Raw genomic sequence first — 25,810 nt, forward strand, 5'->3', positions numbered from 1 at the left:
CTTTACAATGAAGATCTGTAAAGTTATTTGGATTTTTAAAACATTTTTGTAGAAATACACAGTCCTGAAAAAGGGACGGTTCTTTTTTTGCTGAGTATATAAGAAAAAAATGTATTAATACAATTACATTTGGACTGCATGTAAGTCGCATATTTAGCTGAAATATACAGGTCTCCAAAACCCTATTTTAAATTTCACCACTAGTCAGTAGATCGCACAGTTTACAATCAGAAATGCAGAAATATGCATGGTATCATGTAAATAATATATAAAAGTAGTCACAATCAAGTTGTTTCCTAATGGTTCTGTTGAAGAGAATTTTCTATTAATTCATGTTATTTGGTGTTTTAATAGTGTTTTTAAACAATTTTCTAGAGTTTCTGTCATATGTAATTACATTTTTGTTATTATATGGAGATAAAATCATGCCCATTGAATTTTTTAAGATAATTAAGGTAAATAATAGTGGAAAGAAATTCATCAACACCTATCAATCTAATGCAGATAATTCTAGCTCCCTAGGTTATTCCTAATACACATATAAATGTGAGTTTTTTCTATTCTTTGTGATGCAGACTTACACTCTGGAGGATTTTCGGGCTTTGAAGGATAAGATGCTATTACTTGATGAGGCTGTAGAGCTCCACAATGGCAATGTCATCACTGCTGTGAGTTGCCTTACCCAGCATTCACTTTGCATTTTAAAATTTTATAATTCTATTCACTCTTCTTTGTTTTCCAGGTCTTAATTTTTCTGAAGAAAACACTTAGTAAAGGTAATGCTATATTATATATATTTTACTGTCTTACAATAAGTGTGTGTTTAACTCTTTAAAATACTCAAATTAATGCAAAATATTTTCTTAAAATATTACTTTTTCACTAAATCCTAAACGATCCTAATGCCAGTTCCAACTCAAGAGGATTGCTGTTTCTCCACTCTCAATGTTAACTTTGACTGCATGTTATATTAATTGACAAGAGTACATTAGCCTTTTATGAGCAATTCTGAATCTGTCTGTGAGGGAGTGTGTCATATGACAGACTAGCACCAGATCCAGGGATGGCCGTAGCCTTACATCCAATGCTGTCAGTGTATGATGTTGTTAGTTGCTTCAAAATAAGTGAATCACAGGTTGACCCATGCTACGGTGACATGATGTTTGTCAGCCTTGTCTTGGCATCACACATGACTTGTGCATTAATGGAATGTAACAGCTTATAGTTAACAAAAGCAGCTTCATTCTCAGTAGGTGCCCTTATTGTAATCTGAGTGCAGTAAAATTATCCTTTCACGTTAAACAAATCAGACAGTTCTGAAAGTTGCCCTTTTATCTTGACAGAAATATATTTTATATATGTGCACCCACACTGTGTGAAACCTGAATGTAGCGCCTCCTCATTCAGCTGTTTTTCATCATAGTGGACATGATTTAGTGAAACTTGGCTGAGATATTCCTGACCTATCAGCCAGTTCCCTGAGAAGTGACAACAGGTAACCAGTATAAACAGACCAAAATCCCCCCAAAAAAGTTCAGTGAAAATACACAACATTGTCTGTCTTGAAAGAAAACTGAAATACAGTCTGTACATCATATGCAGCACTTTTCAGGTGTGTTAACATGACTAACATATTACACATTATAATAATGGCTTGGTGATGTGAAATATTAGAATTTGTATTACTGAGCTGTTATCATAATATATTATGATTATGTTCATTTTAATGTGAGTCATCATTTAGCCACTTTGGCTGCATTTCCCTACTTGATCAAAGGTCTCTCAGTTCCACAGTTTCTCAGAAATGTTGCATATGGATGGGTCAGAGTTTCTGTAAGTATACGTATGTTCTCTCCATCATCTTTTCTTTTATAAACTCTGATGTTTCTGTAGGAAGTTATGTACACACATTTCAAGTTTTATAAATGAGTGTGTGTGTTTCCATTCTTGGTGTTAGGTCAAGTCCGTTTAGTATAGGCATTGTACTCCTCCTAGGGTGAATGTTGTCTCCTCTCCTATTCGTGATTTTCATGGACAGTGTATCAGATGCATCGGATTATTAGAGAGTGTCCAGTTTTGGATTGTAATTCTACTGTTTATAGATAACATTTTCATCAGATTGTGATCTTTGGTAAAGTCTGAAGTGTTTCACAGTGGAGTGTCATGTAGTTCGGATGAGGCGATGGATTTTTCTGAAAAATACAGCTTAGGTAAAACAAAACATATTTCACATAAACCACTGTTCCAAGTTTTCTGTATTTTTTTTCTGTCAGCCAAATTGTGTACTTTAATTTCTAGTTGATTTTAAAATGTATTCCTTGATTCATGGTGGTATCTTTAAATTAGCTTCTTCACTCTGGATCTGCAAGTTCTGTGTGATGGCACAGGTAATTTGTATTAAAAGGTTACAAAAAGTACAGACTTTATATTGTTTATTATGGTGTCGGGGAGTGGCAGCATGTGTCATGTTGATTAGAATTTGACTTGCAACAATATTTTCAGAAATCTTTTACTGCATCCCTGTTCGTTTTTTTTTTTTTTTTTGATGTTCCCTGTGAATGTGCTAGTTATGAAAGGTACATTGTATAATAGTAACTGACGGAAATAAAAGGAAAGTTCGAAGGACCTGGTTTATACTTGGCAGGACATTTGTGTTTGTGGAATTTGCATGCTCTTCACGTATCTGCATGGGAGAGACATGGTTCATTCCACAATTTTGAAAGTGTATGTGTTAGTTAATGTTAAAATTGGCCTGGTGTAAGGAAATGTGTGTGAGTTTGCCTGGTATACCATCATCAGCTACTTCCTTTGTCTCCAATCTTCCCTGGATAGAAGCCAATGTAGTGGATTAAGTGGTTTGAGAAGATGAATGTGTAGCGGGGCCACATAGTTAGTGTTAAATGTCAGTTCTGAGTACGTCTCGTTTCATTGTCCTGTTTGCTGTTTGTATGTGTAGCAGTTAATGCCGTCCCCGTAAAGGAGGACGGATGATGGAAGGAGACCACAGCCACAAACCTGGAAAACACCTGTTCTTAATTAATCATTCACAGCCGTCACAGACTATTTAAGTAATCAGGAGAGAGAGAAGAGAGAACGAAGGAAGGAGAAAGAAGACCATTTTGTTTCAACCACGTTTCAACTTGCTTGCTGTTTTTTCACGTCGCACCTTTTCACCAGTTTACTTTTCATTTTGCCGGACTGTCTTTCAACCTCCATCTGCTGAGACCCCGGGGTCGATTCACCATCCACCATATGCAGAGGAATCACGGTGAGGTTGCTCCAGTCGCCTGGAAAATCAAACAACGCATTTACCGCTAGTTCAGTCATCCGTATTCAGGACATTTTTATAATCGGACTCAAGTTCACAATCATTCAGTTTACCACAGTCATTTTGTTATTCGTGTTGTGTGATATATGTTACAGGGGCAAGGGAGGGTTTTTGTTGTATTTATATTTGGTGGTGTCTTGTTGTTGCTGGGGTGGAGGGATATTTATATTTATATCTGTTTTCTGTTTTTTGCATGTCTTGTTTCATTTAATACATTTAATCCTTTTAATTTAACATCCTGCTTTTGTGTACTTACATTTACACCGTCGATTGTGGGGAAAAGTTTAATTGGTTAGAAGTACGGCTTGATAGGTAGATTATTTCTCAGTAAATTATCCAGGCCACAGGTCTTGGAGGTGTAGCTGCCAGCTGGGTAAAGGGGTCGGCCGTTACAAATGAATGATTGAAATGTAGATTCAGAAAGAAGTTTCAGGTAAAACCGTAAACGTATTTTCTTGATTTACAATTAAACCAACTTTTTTGTCTGATACATATAAAATTATTACAATTTATATTTCAGAAATTCTTTTTCGGGAGCTGGAGTCCAGACAAGTAGCACTACGCCATTTCATCCACTATTTGAAGGAAATGGAAGAACTCAAGCTTCTTAATGAACTCCTGAAGTATGTACATTTGTCCACCATATTTTAAGATATTTTGATGGAAATATGCTGCCCAGGAGAAGATTGTAGGGACACAGGCAATAATTGCAGACAGTATTTTTGGGGGTTTTAAACTCTGTCTTTTGGAGATCTGCATTAACAACACAATCTGTTGTACCCACATTCTACAATATGTTATTGAATACATACATAAGATGTAAAAGTACATACATCCTTATTAATCTCAAAGACATTTATTCAACTTCAGGGTAACATGGGGCCAGAGCCTGTGTCAGCAATGTTTGCTAGACAGAAAACCACTAGTTTTGAGTCACCAGTTTAACCTAACCAGCTTATTCAACTTCAGGGTAACATGGGGCCAGAGCCTGTGTCAGCAATGTGTGCTAGACAGAAAACCACTAGTTTTGAGTCACCAGTTTAACCTAACCAGCATGTCTTTGGGAGTTTGAGATAAAAAATAGAGTTTCAAGAAATAAGGGAAACGTGAAGATTTCACATCAACAGTGTCTGAAAAGGGATTCAGACTCATGAGGCTGTACAAGGAACCACTTTACCACTGTGCTGGCCACATTATTAACTAGTTAAGTGAAATTTTGTTACACTGTTTTAACTATTGAGTTGCAAAGAATGTAATGATTAGATTTTTGTTTGAATAATAGACAAATAAGCAATCTAACTAAAAATGTAGTATAAAATGTTCAATCATAGTTATGGCATTCATGTGACTAAATAGTATAATAGAAACATTGTAGTTTAAAACTCTATTTTATGCTTGTTTCTATATAGCAGGACCAAATATAAAGATATCTATTTTTGACTATATGAACATAAAGTAAAGCCACATGTATTACAACAATAGCCAATCCCTCCAGGAATGGCAGCTCCACTCCTTTTTTAAATTGGATGCCACTCATTTAGAAGATACTACCACACACGTCCTCAAAATTTGTTTTAGAGTCCGCACTGTAACTACCAGGGGGCCCCACTGAGTGCCAAACTTCAGACACAGTACTGCCCAACATGAATTTAAATAAATATATTTATTTAACGAAAGCACCCTTACAATAATCACCCATCCAAAGATAAATCAAGTGAGGCACCGGGCTCTCTTTTAAACTAGAACAAGGAACTTCTTCTGGTCACCTGTTCAGGAACACTGCCACCTGCCTTGTTGGGGGAATGACCTGCTCCTGGTAAGCCCATTTACAAGATCCTTACATTATAGCCTCTGGACCAGGCATGACTCCTTCCTTTATCCTGACCAGGATGCCTGTCATTCTTCCCTGGAACTTACTCCTGTTAACCTGGTAGAGATTTTAGAATGCAAAAGAAAATCGGAGAGCTGTGGGGGAAACTTACAGAGGAATTGAAGCATTACACACATCTGAATCTGTTCCACGGAGAGTCACAGTCAGGGCGGCTGATGGAATGGCCTTTACGGATGACACTGCAGTTGTGACCCACTAGGCTGGCTACTTTGAGCAGTTGTTCAAAGCTGATCCTCCAGTTAGGACGTTGGATATCTCTGGCTCCACGGTCCTTGAGGCTGATCCTCCAATTAGCTGTGAATTACCCAGTCTCACTGAGATTGCACAGGTGGTGAACCAGCTGAGGGGAGGAAAGGCTGCAGGGATCTGTGGTATCCAGGATGAACTTCTCCAGGCAGGTGATAAGGCTGTCCTCCTGCCATTGCAAGCAATCTTTGCTTCCATTTGGGAGACTGGCATCATCCCAGCTGACTGGAAAACGGGACTTGTCATCCCTATCTGGAAAGGGAATGGTGATTGCCTGGATTACAGCAACTACAGGGGGATAACACTGCTCTTGGTGCCGGGTAAGGTCCTTGCTAGGGTCGTCCTCAATAGGATCCGTGATCACTTGCTCACCTACTAGCGACCGGAACAGTCTGGCTTTACACCTAAGAAGTCTACCATCAACCGCATCCTAGCACTGAGGGTTCTCATGGAGCGCTAACGCAAATATCAGCAGAGTTTCTTTGCAACCTTTGTCGATTTTTGTAAAGCATTCGACTCTATTGATCGAGTTGCCCTGTGGGACATCCTGAGGGTTTGCGGGGTCCCCTCGAGGTTGCTGGATATCATGGCTGGCCTGTACACTGGTACTGTGCAGAGCGGAGGCAGAACCTCTGCATTTTTCCCAGTTGATTCTGGGGTTCGTCAGGGGTGTGTTCTTGCTCCTACTCTGTTCAGTGCTTGTATGGACTGGGTGTTGGGCAAGGTCGTGGGGTCCAGCGGCTGTGGGGCATCTGTTGATGAAGAAAGATTCACGGATCTTGACTTTGCTGATGATGCTGTGATCTTAGCGGAGTCAATGGAGGTTCTGATCAGGGCACTTGAGAGACTGAATGAGGAGTCTGAGTGTCTGGGCTTGCCAGTGTCCTGGATAGAAAACAAGATCCAGGCCTTTACTGACCTCTTAGGCACAGCCATCAGCAGTGTGTCTGTCTGCGGAGAGAGTGTCGACCTTGTCGAGAGGTTTACTTACCTTGGCAGTGACATTCATATCTCTGGTGACTCTTCCTATGAAGAGAGTATACGGATTGGGAGAGCATAGGGGGGTCATGAGTTCACTGGAAAGGGGTGTGTGGTGCTCCCGATATCTATGCAAAAGGACGAAGGTCCAAGTCTTTAGAGACCTGGCGCTTCCTGTCCTGCTATATAGGTGCGAGACATGGACACTATCCAGTGACCTGAGATGAAGACTGGAATCCTTTGGTACTGTGTCACTCCGGAAAATCCTTGGGTACAGTTGGTTTGACTTTGTGTCGAATGAGTGGTTGCTAATGGAGTCCCGAATGAGAAACATTACCTGCATTGTGAGGGAGCATCAGTTACGGGACTAACGTGCTACCTGCATTGTGAGGGAGCATCAGTTACGGTACTACAATCATGTGGCGCGTTTCCCCGAGGGTGATCCGGTTCGTAAAATGTTCATTGTTGGGGACCCGAGTGGCTGGACCAGGCTAAGGAGTTGCCCACGTAACACCTGGCTGCGGCAAATAGAGGGTCATTTCTGGAGGGTGGGACTGGAACACCTGTCTGCCTGGGGGGTTGCCAACTGGGATCCCAAGCTGTTTCGACGTGTAGTGGGTGCGGCAACGCACTGTACCAGTGCATGCTTCCCAACTTGATTTGTGTGGGTGGAATAATACAAATACATGAACTTTCAAACCCAAGCACAAAGGGCGTTCTGGCTCAGAAATTAAACTAGTGACAACAGCTCTGAAGTTAATAGAGAGTATTCGTCCTTTGTCCATTGTACCCCAAATTCCTCTTCATTGACTTTTGTCATGTGTATCAGCATCTATAAGCTAAATTTCTTCATGTTTTTTTCTCACCTCAAATATTCAACATTTCTTCAGTCTACCTCTAGGACTCTTACCATCCACCGATAGATCAAGACTCCATTTCACCTAGTTGTCATCATCCATTTGCATCACATGTTCATACCACATAAGGCGGCGCCTCTGCAAAACATCTCTTACAGGTTCCAGCATTCACTCTGCTGCATAGATCTACATTCTTCAGCCCGTCTTTCAGTGACAAATCACACATCTCATTTCTCTATAACTTCCTCAGGTGTTCATATTTTAACACCCCTGTCTTGCTACTATACAACATACAGGCATCCTCACTATTGGAATAAATTCTTTTCTTTGTTTTTCTGCAAAGTCACCTTGGGGTTTAGTACTTGTAGTGCTTCTCTAAAGTTTTGCCAAACCACATCTCAGTCTGGTGGTCACTGATAAATCTGCCCCATCATTAGAGCCTAGCATCTCGCTAAGATAACAAAACTTATTCACCCACTCTATTTTTATATCACATTCAATCACAAAGTCTGCTTTCTGGGTTCCAACCCTGGATACTTTGGTCTGTGTTGACGTCAGGATGTGCATCTGGTGTTAAAAGTCACTTTCAGTCCACCTCAAACAACTAACAAAACAAAGGGAATGGCATGAGAACTCTGACCATTTATATTTAATTGAAGCCAGAGTCTTTATGCTGGATTTCTGCATTTTAATCCTGTAACACATTATTACATCACGGGGTGTTCTAGTTTCTTTTTTTCTTAGGATAAGTGAGCCTCTTTATTCTATGTCTGAATTAATATGATTCCCACAGTCTTTTAACATTTCGTTTGTAATATTTGTCCATCACCATATTTAGTTGGGGGAACGTTAAAAAAAAGTTAAGTGAAAAAATTGCTTTGCATAACAATATTTTTACTTAAGATCTATTTATAACTTATGTGAAACTCTGTGAGGGTGGCTCTGTATAGTACATGCAGTGCAGTGTTCTAATCCTGTGCCTTATTCATTTATTCCATAAGACATGCTATACTCACTAAACAACAAACTGTTTAGCATGTAAAAAAGTAATTTTCTTTTGTTCAAGAGACACTGGGGCAATTTTTCCTTTAAAAGATGACACATTATCTTCTTGTAAGCTGGATATTGGTAGCTTCTTCCACAATTTCATTTGTAAAAGCTCCCCTCCCCTTTAAAAATAATTAGGATAATTTTATTCCTCTGGATAAGGTGTGATTATATCCTCTATATATCATATTAAGACAATGAAAAATATATAATCAGTGTAAATGTGTCCATAATTGCATTTTCAATACAATGGTACTCAATGCATACCAAAGCTGTAAATTTTCTGCAGTATTTTTCAAATCTGATATTACGTTTGAGCTGTTTGCATCTCTTAATCTTTATCTGCAGACAGTACCATGAATGCACCTCTACAAAACTGTAGACGGTAGTCAGAACATATTAAGTGACCATATAATGTTTAATGTATAATTTTCCTTAATTTATACATTTTAGAACAATCTTCAGAATGTTCATATGTATACATTTTGGTTCACTATGGATTATGTTACTTATGTGACTAATTATAGTAAATGCTACTACGCAAGACATGCTACCATTTGAAATCCATCTGGCTGGTCATAAATAGAAATAAGGTGGGTAAAAACACACAGACAAATCACTGAATTGTCAGCTCTTGATGTTCTTTCAGTATTAGTATCAGTGCCCTCCCTATTCTTCTAATATTCTTTCAGTATTAGTATCAGTGCCCTCCCTATCTTTCTTTTAATATTAACACAGATTAGTCACCTAAATTATAAAAAGTAAAATGAGTCACAAAAAGAAGCAATTGCCAAAATGTGTTTTTGTATATAAATATACCATACCATACCAGTTTCCCAACCCGTTTAATACTAACACAGTGTCACAGAGGTCTGCTGGAGCCAGTCCCAGCCAACACAGGGCGCAAGGCATGAACAAATCCCCGGGCAGGGCGCCAGTCCACCGCAGGTCACACAAACCAAACAAACACTAGGGACAATTTAGGATTGCCAATGCGCCTAACCTGCATGTCTTTGGACTGTGGGAGGAAACCCACGCTGGGAGAACATACAAACTCCATGCAGGGAGGACCTGGGAAGCAAACCCAGGTCTCCTTACTGCATCGCTACCGCCGCGCCACTGTGCTGCCCCAAATAACAGTAATTCTAAAAATGAAATATTAAATGGAGATCAATATTGTGAGAGACTGTAATCTTGCCTTTTTGGTGACTGAATTGGAATGATTCCTAAATGTAATCTAAATGCAAGTACGTGCTCTCAATTAATAACTTCAAAATTGGCCCAGTTAACCTTTGTAATGTATGATTATAAATTATAATGACACACAAGTCCAGGATCATAATAAATGTAATACTTCATCATCTTACTGTTTCTATGGCACAACTTTATAATAACTAATTTATGTAAAATGCTGAAAAGAAATGTGTTTTTTCATTTTCAAATTAAGAAAACTGATAATTGGAATTAAATAATGTGGTTTGATGTATGGCTGTCTTCTGTTTTTACAATATGTTAATACCTGAGAAACAGACATGTAGAGCTAAAACCAAGACAGAGAAATTAATCTGCTTTACTGTTCCCATTATTCTGAATAGTAACTGTGTTTATATTTCTTCTTTACATGTTTAAAAATTTCCTTTGTGCCAACTATAAACTGCATGCTTCATTATTAAATCCCAGGATTTATAACCATCAATTACTCCATTTATTCTTTTTTCTCACCCCCCTTAAAACCCTCCCAATTTATGGGCAGTGGGCACGGAGTTCCATATTGGCAGCACTCGGTTCAAGGAGAAACCAGCCCTGAATGAATGCCAGTCCATCACATGGCAGTAAGAGCACAATCATATCCATACACTGTCTCTCCAAGCCAGTTTACAGAGACTCAGAATATTGTGATATGGGATAAAACATAGTAACCACCATGGCACTTTGTGTTATTTTATTTTACGCACAAGTTAAATTCTTGGCAGCTGGTAATGATAAAAGGCTGGTGTAGATTCAAAGTTTTCTTTAATAGATTAGTTGTTATTAAAATATATTTGTAACTGAAGTTGAATAAAAAGCATTTTTTTCAGAATCATGCCTTTACTTTATTCCTTTTTTCAGATTTCTTGGAAGGACAGAAGAAATGGCAGTAAGTAATACCAGTTATAACATTTCCATTTATGTACTATTCTATGTCATGCATACATGTATTGTTTGACTTATACATGTTTGTTTTAATTTTGCTTTGATGTTTTTAGCTTATGCAGTACAGGGAGCACTTAAATTTGAAAGATGTAAATAAGAAGAAGGAAGCTTTAAAAAGCTGTATTAGGTAAGCTCCAAAGAGTCTGAAACTATTCATTAAGGTGTACATTTTAAAATAAAACTGTAAAATCTAAAGGAGACCATTTCTTAAATTGTTTAATATCATGGTGGTTATTAAACTTTTAAATATTCACATACTGTCTTTAATTATTATGTTAAACATCCCTGTAACTCAGTTGCAGTTTTAACTTTGCTAACACGGTATATTAAGATACACACAACTTAGAGTCCATTGACATTCCTGCTTATTGGGTTAACGTCAGCACTCAACTTGCACTCATTTTACTTGTTTAGTTGAATCTCTCTAATATATCATTGCCTGTCTGTTACAATATACCTACATTATTTAAATGAGCACATTATTTCCATGAGTTGAAAACACAACAAAGAATGTCTGGTCATTGATTGATTACTTAAATGCTGTTTGGAATCAACTGCAGGTGTTTGTACATTATGTTTATCGTACACATAAACTGCTAAAAAGGTACAACTAAATGAACCTTTCACTGTAAAAAATATCCATGAAAATTATAATCTAAGCCCCTATATATTTATTTTTATGTGTTTGTATTATAGTTTTAGATCATGACCACAGTTTTAGAATTGCAGTAGTTTATGTAAATGTTTATTACGATGTTTGCATTAAAGCCAAACCTACTGTGCTTGCAAACACCTGAAACAAATACAGTTCATAATCAACCTCAAGTTTAATTTCATTCAAACTCTGAAAGTTTTTTGTGTACAAAGTTTCTGTCCCATTCTTTGTAGATATCAATCTTACCAAATTGAAGTTATGTCACAGCTTGAGCATCAGCATCATGACAAACATTTTACTGCTATTTTGACTTTCAAGATTACTTTTCATTATATAGCTTTATTGTACATAATGATAATCGATAAATTTTATATTTCTGCCAGGTGTTTTTAGTGTGGAATTTTTTTTTTTTTTTTTTAACACCAGGTTGTTAATGAAAAATACTTGCAGACGGTTGTGTTGTTTATAGTTGAGATAAATGCTTAAGTGTGGTTTCATGATTAATTGATCATATGGCCAAATCTTTAATTAATCATAGAGGCACTCATTTACCTGTATGTTTATATATAACATAGATGGAACAATTAATTTCTTAAACATTTAGTATCCTATTACTAAGTAAAGCAGTGTCATATGACAAATATGTTTAAATATTTTAGGATCACTACAGTTGAAATTTTTATGTAGAGATTATTTTTGTTCACCTTTGAAAACAGAGCATATGCAAGTCTGAATAGATTATTCTTGTCATTAAACAATTTTTTTTTATTGAAAATGTTAGTGTTTTAAAATATATACTTTTTAAATTCATAATCTACATCTTATTCATTACATTATAAGCATATTTTTTTAAACACCTTGTCAAGGTTTAAATCATTGTTATTTTTATTTAGTGTATTCCAGTAATTTAAACGTGTAGACAATATCTATTGAATATTTAATAAGAAATAATGATAATAATTTCAGGCTGTTTTTAGCCTTCCTTTTTCAGCAGAAGATGCTGGTTTTGTTCAGGATCACTATACCTTACTGGAAAGACAAATTATCATAGAGGTAAGTCTAATGTGTCTGCTATCAGATTATATAAACATTTTACATTAATTTGATTTGTTGATACCTGTACTTCATTTCAGTATCTTTATCTTTACATATTTGAATAAGATACCAGTGCACAAATTACCAAATGTTTATACACAGTAAAATTCCATCAGTATGCTTACTGCAAAGTAATGATATACAGTATCAAAGAAAACTCAGTTTGCTCATAAATTGCAATATCAACAGAAGTATGTCTTTTTAAAGTGAAATAAGTAATTTTAGTAGGGCCACAATGTGGAGATAAACAAAATTATCAACAAAATTGATCACACCAGTACCCACTTACTACCTTTTACCAAATATATTTTCCTGTTATCCTGTTAAAACTTAACAAAATAGAGTTCTGTGATTTCAATAGTATAATAAATGATTGCTGATGCACCTGTTTTGGAGAGGACAAAATAAACTCTTGACTCTTTTTTAAATTGCTAGAATATGTAATTGCCAATCACTTCATTTCAATAACATTTTTGAACATTTTTTAGGTTGCAGTGTCGTGAGGGTTAATCTCATTATATACATGTTGTAGACTAGAATCAACCTTTCAGTCTTTCTCAGGGCTCAATCACTCACATATACACACGCTTTTTACACAGGGCCAATTTAGAGACACCAGTTAGTTTATCATGCACCTCTAAGGGATTTGACAGGAAGGTTTAAGCACCTGTAGCGCAAACAGTTGCAAACAGATCATTATCCCAGGATCCTAAAACTGTAATGCAGCACAAACTGTGCTGCCAGATAATCAAGGTAATGGTATAATTTACTAGGAAGCCATTGCCAACTTTTAAAGATTGTCTACAGCCTGTATCCACGATAGCCCAACAGGCCAAAGTGTGCTTGCTCCTTCTTAAAGCTTAGTATACATAATGTAAAAATGTTTATGTAATTTTCGTAATAGGCCAATGACCAACATATGGAGAAAACTGGACAGGTGGAAGTGTTTAAGAAATACCCACGCAAAGCAGCCATTTTGAATATGCCCATTATTACTACACTGTACTACTCCTGCTTTTACCATTATGGCGAATCTGAGGTAAGTACTTAGGTTTGGTTCTTACATGGAATTAACCTGTGTTTATGTGAGGAGATCTAATACATATTACAATATTCAGTTGGTGTTTAGAAGTGAAAAATGTTAATTTATATTAAAGGAACTTTTTTGAATGCATACTTTGCATTAACCTAATTAAACTGTCGATAGTGATTGATCAGCTGTTGCTTTTCACATTAATTTGTCCACATTGTTATTTTACACTGTACTATTTTCTATCTCAAGAGTTTAATTAGGCCATTCCTTGTTTATAATGCTGTGAAACATAATTTGCTAGGAAACATTATTAGAATAGCACTGAAATTGAATTCCAGGTTTGCAGTAACTCTATTCTGGGTTGTAACCATGAACGCTGTCGTGTCTTACTCATCCTCTTAGTTAAAGGTGAACAGTTCATAGTACTTATATTATGAAGAAAAGCAAGATAAAGGAGGAGTTAAACAACAATCCTCTGATTCTCCTTTCTGTTGCACTGCATTTCTGCTGTTCAGTCAAGCATCACCCAATACCTTCTGTCAGGTCATACCAACAAATTCACTTTGACTAACTGTTGAAACGTCAGCCTATAGCTGATGTCAGAGGTGAAGTGGTCATATGTAGATCTGTTCTTTATCACTATGGTGTATTCTGCCAGTGCCAATTATGATCATCACTGCTTTTTCTATATTCTTCTCAGAGTAAGATTATTTATAATATCTCTGACATCTTTACAAATATCCATCCTTTATAAACTTAACATAGATAAAGAGGTGTCTCCAGTTGATAATGTACTTACATTTGAGGATAGCTGTTAAAATTACAGGGACAACTAGACTGGCTAGTTGAATTTTTAAAGCATATTTTTTATAAACATTAAAATTATATTATTTACTTGTTGATTTACATTTTATCGTTCTATTTTATGCTTTTTAATTTTAATAGCCAGAGACCTAGCCATTTGAGTTATAGATTAATTTTCAACATCACTGTGTAAACATGAGGGTATAGAGATGCTATTATACTACTAAGAACTGTGTTTTCGGTTCATACTTTATAATACTCTGTTGTAAGCAACTGGAAAAAACCTTTGCATGGGTAAATGTCATTAAAACTATGACAACTACAGGCCTTCTTTCCCAGGGTCTTGTGGAATCCACAGTCTGGATTTAGCAGTGTGTAAGTAATGTGGTTTGAAACAATTTTTTACTGGGCGTTTTTTGCATGTCTTAGGATTTTAAGAGTTTGTGATGTGTGTCATTTTGTTCTGGAACAAGAATAAAAAATTTTGTCGGCTTATCAAATACAGTAGTTCACAAGTAATGTGTGGTATTTATGTGTTAAAAGAAATGTTTATAGTTCTATATTAAATAATGAACTCCCAAATAAAAGTATATTAAAGTAACTGAAATTTCTTTTCTTTATTTCTTTAAGGGCACTTATAGCAGTCCAGGAAGCATCAAAAAGACTTTCAAGGTAAATGAGAGGAAAATATTTAAATATTTTTCCCTGGTCCACCATGCATATTGTACGTGTATCCAATATATATTAAAAAAAAAATCAAAAATGCTCTCTTTAGCAGTGTGGTTGTGATAGGGAGTTGTAGAATGGAAAAAGTGTGTGAGCCCCCCAAAAAGCTCCACAAAAGGCAAGTTAGGACCTTCACCATCGAGTTTACACTAATTGCTAACCATTAGTTTCTGGCCCAGCAGGCCTCAAAACTGGGAAGCTGGCTTAGCAGTTTAAAAAGACTATGAGTCCAAAAATATACAAAATGCTTTACAACACTGCATTGTGAAGATGTTCTCAAACTGTAATCTTTATATTTTGATAGTTTATTTACAAATGTAGAAGGAATAGCAAAAATGATCTGCTTAGTAGGTCATCCTAAGCAAACAAGTCCCAAAACACTTATCCAAATAATCGAGGGGCAAAGCAGAAGTTATCCAAAAAAAAATCTAAAAGAAAAACCACAATACCTACAAAACTCAAGACAACTTTAATAGTCAACTGCTGGGTCTCACTTCTGGCTACAATAAATAGCCATAAGGAGGGCCCAGCAATTGTGACATCAGAGTGGTCCTGCCTCCTGGGCCTCCACCCACAAATCACTGTAAATTGAGGCACATTTAAGGGAAGAAATAACATAAAAATGTATTACATACTGTAATTTCCTTACTCTCTTTATGAGGGTTTTCCCGTGTTCATTTTGGGTTTTTACAGATACTTCAAATACCTCACACATCCCACAGATGGGTAGGTTAGGTTGATTGACTTCCTGTCACTGTACCTCTGTACTGGCAAGAGTACTTTCCACAGTGGTTAACAGTGTTGTCTTAGTTTATAGATATTGAATTTGAATCCCCTTCACTACCTACAGTATGTGGAGTTTGCAAGTTCACCCAGTGTCTAACATGGTATTTTCATAGTGCACTTTTGCTTTTCTTGCACCTCACAATAAACTGGCCCAGCAACCCTGAAGAGTATTAACCAGTTTAAGTGTTCATGGATGGGTTCAGGTCATGAATGAATAAATTGTCATTGGGATACATTTATTACAGGGTTGTCAAATACCAGTTTGAAGCACAAAGCTGAGAGTACTGCATCAGTCTTAGCATAAATGGTCCTACTGCACCACTCCTTCAACATGTCTGAGTATCATGTAATGTGGCTTTTAAATTGCAAATAAAACTAGTGGATGTGAATTGTCTTAGTTTTTTAGGCTTGTATGACTTAACATTACAGATTACATCACAGACAGTGATGGTTGCCTTCCTTGAATATTTTTACAGAGAAGTGCATGTGTATTTTATAGTACTTTTAAAACAATCACATTACTTTTCAAACAGATTCTCAATGCTTTAGAAATACTGCGCATAAATATTCTATCCATTACATTAATAAAAAAATAAAATCACTTTTCTGTAATATGTGCTGTATTCATATTTAAAGAACAGGAGCACTGAAAAGTTTTTGCAGACAGCAAAGCAAGTTAAATTTAACATTTTGCATTATTTTTCAGTCCACAAATTTTGTACAGTATAATAAGATGCTTTGCATCATATTTTGGTTGTGGACATTAAATATGTGATCAACTCAAGAATTTATTTCAATTTATGATCTATTCTTATAGTTTTCATGGTTGCAGAAATACATTATGATCAGATAAATGTTTAAATCTCCACAATTATCTTAAACATTGATGCCAAATTTACTCTAAATAATGAAACATAATGCTTTCCAATTTGTACACAGTTTGTAATGGTAGAATCATTTCCTCTGAAGTTTGAACTGGTGTGACTCAGATTTTCATTTCTTTATTAGATATTTTTGCATAAATCAAATTACTGTAACACTTCAGAGTCCTTGGCCTTTTTGTCTTATTTCAGCATGAATTTCAGTAATATATAGTAAATATATACTCTTCTGGGAAAAATACATTCTAGCCAGGAATCTTAAGAGTTTCTAACGTTTTAATTACATTCTGTTGGGCACATGTGATGTAGCGTTCTTTTAGTTAATGTATTAAATAACTCAGGTTAAATCAGTTGCTTGAATCAAGGCTATTCTCACTTCAGTAGATCAAAATGTTCAGTATTTAAGAACCTGAACTCAATCATAAACCAGAAGTGCAGTTTTTCCAATAGCACTAGGATTCAGTGTCTACATAAATTCTCAAGTCTAGGTTTATAAAATATTTCTCTTTTTAAAGCATGCTTCTCTTTTTAACTTAAGATTAATATTTTTCAGCTTTCAGATAAACAATATTTATTAACAGCACTTGGGGCTAGAGCTAAACTCAAAGCATGGAAAGATGTGGACAGCCTCTTTGTGACTAAGGTAACACATTTGTAAAAGCTAATTTGTATGATGCCAGTATTATTAATATATAAGCTTACATTTTCAACACCTTACATTATCCAGATTTTGTGTGGGACCTCATGTAGATGGTGGGCAATATTTTGCACTCTGAACTGGATTTTGGTCTTGCAAATTAATTACAAAATATAGTTTTTGAGAATTGATTTATAACCTTTGAAAGAAATGCATCTGCCTGCGTTTTAAAGACATCTGTTTCTGTTAGTCATTAAATGTTTTGGTCACTGTATAGTTCTTACAAAAAGTATTAACCCCAGGAAGGTTTCACCTTTTTTTTTGGTTATATAATATTCAGTCACAGTGGATTTCATTTGACTTTTTTGACACTGATCAATAATAAAAAAAAAACCTCTTTATGTCAAAGTGAAAACTGTTCTCAGCAAGTGGTCTAAATTAATTACAAATATGAAACACAAAATAGTTGATGTTTTAAGCATTCGCCCCCTTCAAGTAATTATTTAGTAAATGCACCTTAAGTCTGTGTGCACAGGTCTCTGCCAGCTTTGCCCATTTGGCCAATGCAATTTTTTTCCCCTTCCTTTCTTACATAAACACTCAAGCTCTGTAGGTTGGATGTGGATTGTGAATGAACAGCTTTTTTTAGGTTCAGGTACAAATTCTAAATTGACTTGCAATCTGTACTCTGACTCGGTTGCTCCAGGATATTAGCATTGTTGTTTTTAAGCCTTTCAGTATAAGGTTTGACTTTATTCTTGGGGTCGTTGTCTTGCTGGAAAGCAAATCACCCAAGATGCAGGCTTCTTGCAGACTACATTAGGTTTTCCTTTAGGATTTCCCTGTGTTTTGCTGCATTCATTTAACCCTCTTCTCCCACAAGCCTTTGAGGGCATGCTCCAGAGAAGCATTACCACAGCCTGATTCTGCCATTATGACTTACCATGATGATAAATGGCAGTCTTTGGCTAATGCCAGATATGGCATTTAGTCTAGCGATGAAAAAACTACATTTTGACTGACTACTCCCTCAATTTGTGCATTTTGGCAAATGTAAGATACGCTGTGTGTTTTTCATCTTTGCTACTTTCCTATATAGCTATGACTGGTTAAGCATTTGGGCAACAGTTGTTGTCTGCAGAGCCTCTCCATTCTAAGCTCTTTGTAGCTTATAACTCCTTCAGTGTTCCCAAAGGTCTCTTGATGGCCTCCCTCACTCGTCATCATCTTGTCTGATCACTCATTTTTTCCGGATGACCTGCTCTAGAGAGATTTCCAGCTCTTCCATACTCTGTCCATTGCTTAATGACTGATTTAACTAGATATTCAGTGACATGGTTATTTTCTGTGACTTGTGCTTTTCAGTCACATTTTCAAAGAGTTGCTTTGAGTGTTCTTTTGTCTTTATTGTGTAGGTTAGGTCACAATACTAACTTTCCATAAGGTGGTCCTTCAAGATGAGGTGCATTTATACTACAATCAAGTGAAACCCCTTGGCTGCAGACATGTGTTCTCCATAGAAATAATTATGTGACTTCTTGAAATCAACTGGCCAGTGATGATTTAGGTGTGTCATGTTAACAGGGGTAAATGCTTACTTATGCCATCAATTATTTTGTGTTTTATGTATGTAATTAATTTAGATTTAAATATATCACTTAAGGGTTACTTTTTGTGATGCAAAAAGTCTCTAAAGCTGTTAGATGACACGAATTAGATGAAATGTTATTACTTAGTTAATCCCTTAGAAACACTACTTCATGTTTGGTATGTCACGTTGACATCAGTAGAGGGCAGAGTAGCATGGTATGCCTGGCCTATACACATCAGTGACAAGAATACTCAGAATGATAAGTCTTGCCTTTTTATATATTGCCATTAAGCTAATTCTATAGAAAATAGCAAAAAAATTTTAATTGTTCACTTTTGATGGTTTTGCATAGACTTTTAACTGTAACAGTGCTTTTAACCTACCTTACTGCCCTGCTATACTGCCTTGGTCTAATTCTGTTAAAGTCATACAGTATTATTATTCAGTGTGTCTCAAATAAAATGTAAAGAAGAAGGTTTTTAAAGCAAGTGTTTTTTGTCTCACTTAGAATTGGCTTGGATACACACAAAAAAAGCCCCGATTGGATTTCACAAAGTGGTCGATATTCTACATAAAAACAATGCACCTGATACGGTAGGTTCCAAGCAAGCTTTTGTTTCTTTTTTTAATTTATATCAAAAAGAAGAGGGCACCATAAACCAAAAGTAAAAATAGATGTTACAACTAAATATTAGAGGTGAATGTACTTTCTTTATTACCAAGGAAGAGGGTTGTCAGTTACAGTGCATCTGGAAAGTATTCACAGCGCATCACTTTTTCCACATTTTGTTATGTTACAGCCTTATTCCAAAATGGATAAACTTAATTTTTTTCCTCAGAATTCTACACACAACACCCCATAATGACAATGTGAAAAAAGTTTCCTTGAGCTTTTTGCAAATTTATTAAAAATAAAAAAAATGAGAAATCACATGTACATAAGTATTCACAGCCTTCGCTCAATACTTTGTCGATGCACCTTTGGCAGCAATTACAGCCTCAAGTCTTTTTGAATATGATGCCACAAGCTTGGCACACTTATCCTTGGCCAGTTTCGCCCATTCCTCTTTGCAGCACCTCTCAAGCTCCACCAGGTTGGATGGGAAGCGTCGGTGCACAGCCATTTTAAGATCTCTCCAGAGATGTTCAATCGGATTTAAATCTGAGCTCTGGCTGGGCCACTCAAGGACATTCACAGAGTTGTCCTGAAGCCACTCCTTTGATATCTTGGCTGTGTGCTTATGGTCATTGTCCTGCTGAAAGATGAACCGTCGCCCCAGTCTAAAATCAAGAGCGCTCTGGAGCAGGTTTTCATCCAGGATGTCTCTGTACATGTAGATTCAGTCATCTTTTCCTTTATCCTGACTAGTCTCCCAGTTCCTGCCGCTAAAAACATCCCCACAGCATGTTGTTGCCACCACCATGCTTCACTGTAGGGATGGTATTGGCCTGGTGATGAGTGGTGCCTGGTTTCCTTCAAACGGTGGCATTCACACCAAAAAGTTCAATCTTTGTCTCATCAGAACAGAGAATTTTGTTTCTCATGGTCTGAGAGTCCTTCAGGTGCCTTTTGGCAAACTCCATGCGGGCTGCCAAGTGCCTTTTACTAAGGAGTGGCTTCCGTCTGGCCACTCTACCATACAGTCCTGATTGGTGGATTGCTGCAGAGATGGTTGTCCTTCTGGAAGGTTCTCCTCTCTCCACAGAGGACCTCTGGAGCTCTGACAGAGTGACCATTGGGTTCTTGGTCATCTCCCTGACTAAGGCCCTTCTCTCCCGATCGCTCAGTTTAGATTTACCACAGGTGGACTCCAGTTAAGCTGCAGAAACGTCTCAAGGATGATCAGGGGAAACAGGATGCACCTGAGCTCAATTTTGAGCTTCATGGCAAAGGCTGTGAATACTTATGTACATGTGCTTTCTCAATTTTTTTATTTTTAATAAATTTGCAAAAATCTCAAGTAAACTTTTTTCACGTTGTCATAATGAAGTGTTGTGTGTAGAATTCTGAGGAAAAAAATGAATTTAATCCATTTTGGAATAAGGCTGTAACATAACAATATGTGGAAAAAGTGATGCGCTTTGAATACTTTCCGGATGTACCGTATATCTATGCAAAAAATACCTGTATTTAAGTAGCATTTAAAGTATGATAATCTTCCTTGCTTTTTACCCCAATAAGTACAAGTCATTGCCAATATACTAACTCAGTAGTGCTTCACTCACTCAGAATATGGAACAAATGTTGGAAGTATTTTAAGACAGAGAAGCTTCTATCTGTGGCACCTCTGCATAAGGACCACCTTTTTCCACCCTTTCAAATGTATGCAATTTTTAACGCATAGAAAACATCTGGGATTAAATCACTTAGAGATCTGTACATAGACAATATCTTCGCATCCTACAAACAATTACAAATTTAACTTTCCAGTAACACGTCTTTCACTATCTTCAAATTAGAAACTTTGTTAAACAAAACCTATCCAATTTTCCTTACCTACCACCTACCCTCTATACCAGAAGAAATATTGATCAGTCTCAAGAGCAGCATTTCTGTAATATATAAAACATTTAGATCCCAGAGTACAGTGGGAAAAGGATCTCTCACTCAACATCTCAGAAAAGGAATGGAAGGTAGCAATGCACAGAATTCACTCGAGCCCCATATGTGAAAACATACAATTATTCAACTTAAAATTATATATCGAGTGCATCTCTCTCATTTAAAATTGCCCAAAATGTTTCCCGGGCAAGATCCAACCTGCGAACATTGCGAGTAAGTACCAGCCTCACTGGGCCATATATTTTGCGCGTGCACCGAGTTAACATAATTTTGGACAAAAATTTTTAGATGCCTCTCAGACAGCCTGGGCGTCACAATCCCTCCTAACCCATTAACAGCTGTGTTTGGTGTTCTTCCAGATGGGCTTAAAATGGAGAAGGATAAACAAACTGTGATTGCCTTTACTATGCTATTGGCACGTAATCTTGTCTTGCTCAAATTGAAGAATCCTAACTCACCTCTTTTAACTCAGTGGATAACTGATGTTATATATTATCTAAAATTGGAAAAAATCTAATTCTCACTTAGAGGATATGTAAAAAAAAAAAAATTCTAAACCTGGCAGGATCTGATAAATAACATTTTAGAATAAGCATTTAAACTGAGGAAGTGGATTCTCTCCCCTATTTTTCTATTCTATCTATTTTTATTCATTTATTTATTTACATAGCTTTACTATTATTAAAATGCTACTCAACTGACATGGGTAGGTAGGTTTGGGCGGGTGGGCAGGTTGGTTGGTTATACCCATGGGGAAATTCACATACTCCAGCAGCAGCATACTGATATAAACAGTATTAATTAAAGAGTGATAAAAACGCAATGCAAGTTAAAAAATGCAAGGTGGAAGTACAAGGCAGGTATAACAGTCTATAATCTTGTATAGTGTTAATGTTTACCCCCCAGGGTGGATTTGAAGAGTCGCATAGTGTGGGGGAGTAACGATCTCCTCAGTCTGTCGCTGAAGCTGCTCCTCTGTCTGGAGATGATACTGTTCAGTGGATGCAAGGGATTCTCCATGACTGACAGGAGCCTGCTCAGCACCCGTCGCTCCATCACAGATGTCAAATTGTCCAGCTCCGTGCCTACAATAGAGCCAGCCTTCCACACCAGTTTATCCAGGCGTGAGGCATCCCTCTTCTTTATGCTGCCTCCCCAGCACACCACCGCATAGAAGAGGGCGTTCGCCACAGCCATCTGATACAACAACTGCAGCATGTTATTGCAGATGTTGAAGGACGCCAGCCTTCTAAGTAAGTATAGTCGGCTCTGTCCTCTCTTGCACAGAGCATCAGTACTGGCAGTCCAGTCCAGTTTATCATCCAGCTGCACTCCCAGATATTTATAGGTCTGTACCCTATACACACAGTCACCTCTGATGATCATGAGGTCCAGGAGGTTTGCTCTCTCCACGTCTCTCTCGATGGTGGAATCCCGCTTCGAGCTGCATCCAGTGATGATCTTCATCCCATCCTACACTTCCTTCATGCTGTTATTCTGCAACTTCTGCTCCAGCTTTCTCCTGTACTGCTCCTTCGCCGCTGTGAGCTGGACTCGGAGTTCCTTCTGCACGTGCTTGAGCTCATGCTGATCACCACCTTTAAAAGCCCTTTTTTCTGGTTCAAAAGGCCCTTGATGTCACTTGTAATCCATGGCTTGTTGTTAGCATAGCAGCGTACTGTTCTTACTGGAACTACAATGTCCATACAGAAGTTGATGTAGTCAGTGGTGCAGTCAACAACCTCCTCAATGTTCTCACTATGTGACCCCTGCAGGATATCCCAGTTCATAATTCCAAAGCAGTCTGTCTCAGAGCCTACTCTGCCTCAGAGGACCACTTCCTGAATGAGCATGTGGTTGTAGGTAGCTCCCTCATTCTTGGTTTGTAGTGAGGCTGAAGCAGAGCCAGGTTATGATCTGCTTTCCCAAGCGCAGGCAGCGGGGTGGCGCTGTATGCGTCTTTAACGTTTGCATACAGTAGGTCAATAGTCCTATTTCCCCCTGTGTTACAATCCACATACTGGGAGAAGGCAGGTAATGTTTTGTCCAGCGTCACATGGTTAAAGTCTCCAGAGATTAGCACAAGTGCCTTGAGGTGCTGTGTTTGTAGTTTAGCAACAGCGTTGTGGAGGACGTCACACGCTATCTCCACGTCCGCCCGAGGAGGGGTGTAAACAAAAACAACAATGACGTGTCCAAACTCTCTGGGCGAGTAATAGGAACACAGACTTATGGTCTAAAGTTCGATGTCCCTGCAGCAAGTGGAGATTTTAACGTTTACGTGTCCAGGGTTGTAACACCTTGTATTCACAGAGAGCGAGTCCTTTAGCTTAGCGCTGACTCTGCTGCCACCATACCGCCTTCTTACCTCAGCAGGTAAATAGGGAACCACACCAGCATGGGCCTTTGTTCTCGGCGCTAGAAGTTCACCTAGCTCTCTTTCTTATGGTTGGGGGTCGATTTGTTTCAAATCAGTTTTGTTAAACTTGACTTGCAACTTCAATTTGTCCCCCCAAAAGCTGTGCCCCTGCTCAAATTTTATTTCACCAACTCTCACTGCTATTAGGGTTTTTTTTTGTTTGAATTTTTTTTGTACTTGTACCTTTGGTCTTTCAGCACGATGAAAGTTTTGTCTTTCTGTATACTCTTGACTGAATTAAAGTTCAAGCTTTAATGCACTGCTCCAGTTTGTTTTATGCTCTTGATCAATAAAAAAAAAGATATCTGCAAAATACATAAGAAGAAAAGTGGTTTGAAATTAAGAAATTGTTTCTAACCAAGGCAAAAACTTAGTATCTGCGATCCTGAAGTTGTAGTAAATTGGTTGGAGTTAAACGCAGTAGCCACATGGGGGCGCCAGGGTCAAGTTTTCTGTTGTAATGTTTATATGCTGTTTGCAACTGCAGTATTGTTTAACACAACATGGAAGACAACAGTATTTAAATAAGATATCCACTAAAATGTAATATAGGGTAGAAAGCATTCTGGACAGGTGGATAAATTTATAACACTGTTGATTTAACATTTAATGATTCATATACGATCTGTTTAATGACTTTAGAAAGATATATGAAATTAATCTTTATCTAAATCCACATATATAAGACAATACCAGTTAGAAAGATTGGAGAGTCTTGTATTTATCCATTCATTTATTTTCTGGTCCTTCTATTCAGTTCAGAATCAAGGGAGCTAGTGCCTATTTTTGAAACACTGGGTGACAACCCTATGCAGGGCACCAGTCCATCATTCTTCCCCACAAACCCAAACTCAATCAATTATTACTATTAGATTGAAGTTGATATTTTTTTAATTTTAAATACTAGAATAATTTGGTATAAATTAAGCAGTTTTTATTGATTTCAGATGGAAAATATTTAGTGATACTCTCATAGAAAACATTTTTCCATTGATTAATGGTAATTTGTTTTATGGGGCAGAAAAAAATGAGTAAAGAGGCATATAATACAGTGTGAGTTTAATCATGTTTTGCATAAATAATGTAACAACTACTGCTAAATATTACATTATAAACACACATAACTTACCTTTTTAGTTGGCATCATAGCCATTTAGATAAGGAGAGGTGTCAGGGAAATGCAGATTCTAAACATTGAACTGTTTAACACAAAAATAGTTAAAGATTAAGTTGAGTTGCCAGATATATCTCATGTTCGTACGTAAGGTGACATGTATCAAATCGTGTACTGAATTGTGTTCTGTTTAGCACTCAGGCTATTTGTAAGAGAGAATAAGGTTATGTAGCAAATTAACTTTGTAAGAATGCTTCAAAGATGAATAACGAGCCAATGCAGGAGTTGGGAAAGGGTTACTTCATTAGAACTTTAGAAATACACAACTAAAACTGTAACCAATGGAAAAATACTGGCCCCTTTAAAAGGAGAGCTGTGGCTTGTTTAGCATATGTCTAAATCCAGCCCTTGTTGAGGCATACTTTTATTAAACTTGCAAAACAAACCAATATATTCATAATGTAATACTAAAACATATCTAAAATTGCATAAATCCTGTCATTTGGGAATGGAAGGCCAGGTCTTGATCAGACTATCTGAGAAGTATGTAAGTAGATGGGCCCACCCAACTGTTATCTCCCTTTTTGATGATAAACCTAGGCCAGGAAATGTGAAGATCAAAACTCATTTCCTTTTTTATTTCATTTTTCTGCTTTAGTAGTAAAATGCAATTTATATATTTTAGTTTTTAATAACATGGTCATGGGTGTGCAATATTTCATGTAGGCATAAAGGTAAAACTGATGCAATGCGAGTTTGGTTTACTAAAAATGAATATACATTAGTACTCGCTATGAACATTAAGGCCACACTGCCTACCAGTGGAGTATTTAATTTGTAATGTCTGAGAATGTAATGTGTAGATTTCATTTATTATGAAGATTAGGGGGATTTGCCCCCTGCTCTCTTTGTTCGCCCTCCCCGTTGGGCCTGCTATGTGCCAGCCACTTTGCATCTGTGCCACTC

General features: G+C 37.1%; 1 protein-coding gene across 1 annotated transcript in view; it reads left to right on the forward strand.

Annotated features, from left to right (window-relative positions):
- The window catches only part of vipas39 (VPS33B interacting protein, apical-basolateral polarity regulator, spe-39 homolog), a 72,360-nt gene that overhangs the window by 25,829 nt on the left and 20,721 nt on the right, over positions 1-25,810 (forward strand). The window contains 11 exon segments of the mRNA XM_039741146.1: positions 576-668; positions 743-776; positions 3,849-3,951; positions 10,457-10,484; positions 10,594-10,667; positions 12,173-12,248; positions 13,195-13,329; positions 14,758-14,799; positions 17,074-17,163; positions 19,257-19,272; positions 19,275-19,342. Of these exon segments, the coding sequence (XP_039597080.1) occupies positions 576-668; positions 743-776; positions 3,849-3,951; positions 10,457-10,484; positions 10,594-10,667; positions 12,173-12,248; positions 13,195-13,329; positions 14,758-14,799; positions 17,074-17,163; positions 19,257-19,272; positions 19,275-19,342 (759 nt within the window).

Source organism: Polypterus senegalus, chromosome 18 (assembly GCF_016835505.1).
Source record: "Polypterus senegalus isolate Bchr_013 chromosome 18, ASM1683550v1, whole genome shotgun sequence".
Lineage (NCBI taxonomy): Eukaryota > Metazoa > Chordata > Cladistia > Polypteriformes > Polypteridae > Polypterus > Polypterus senegalus.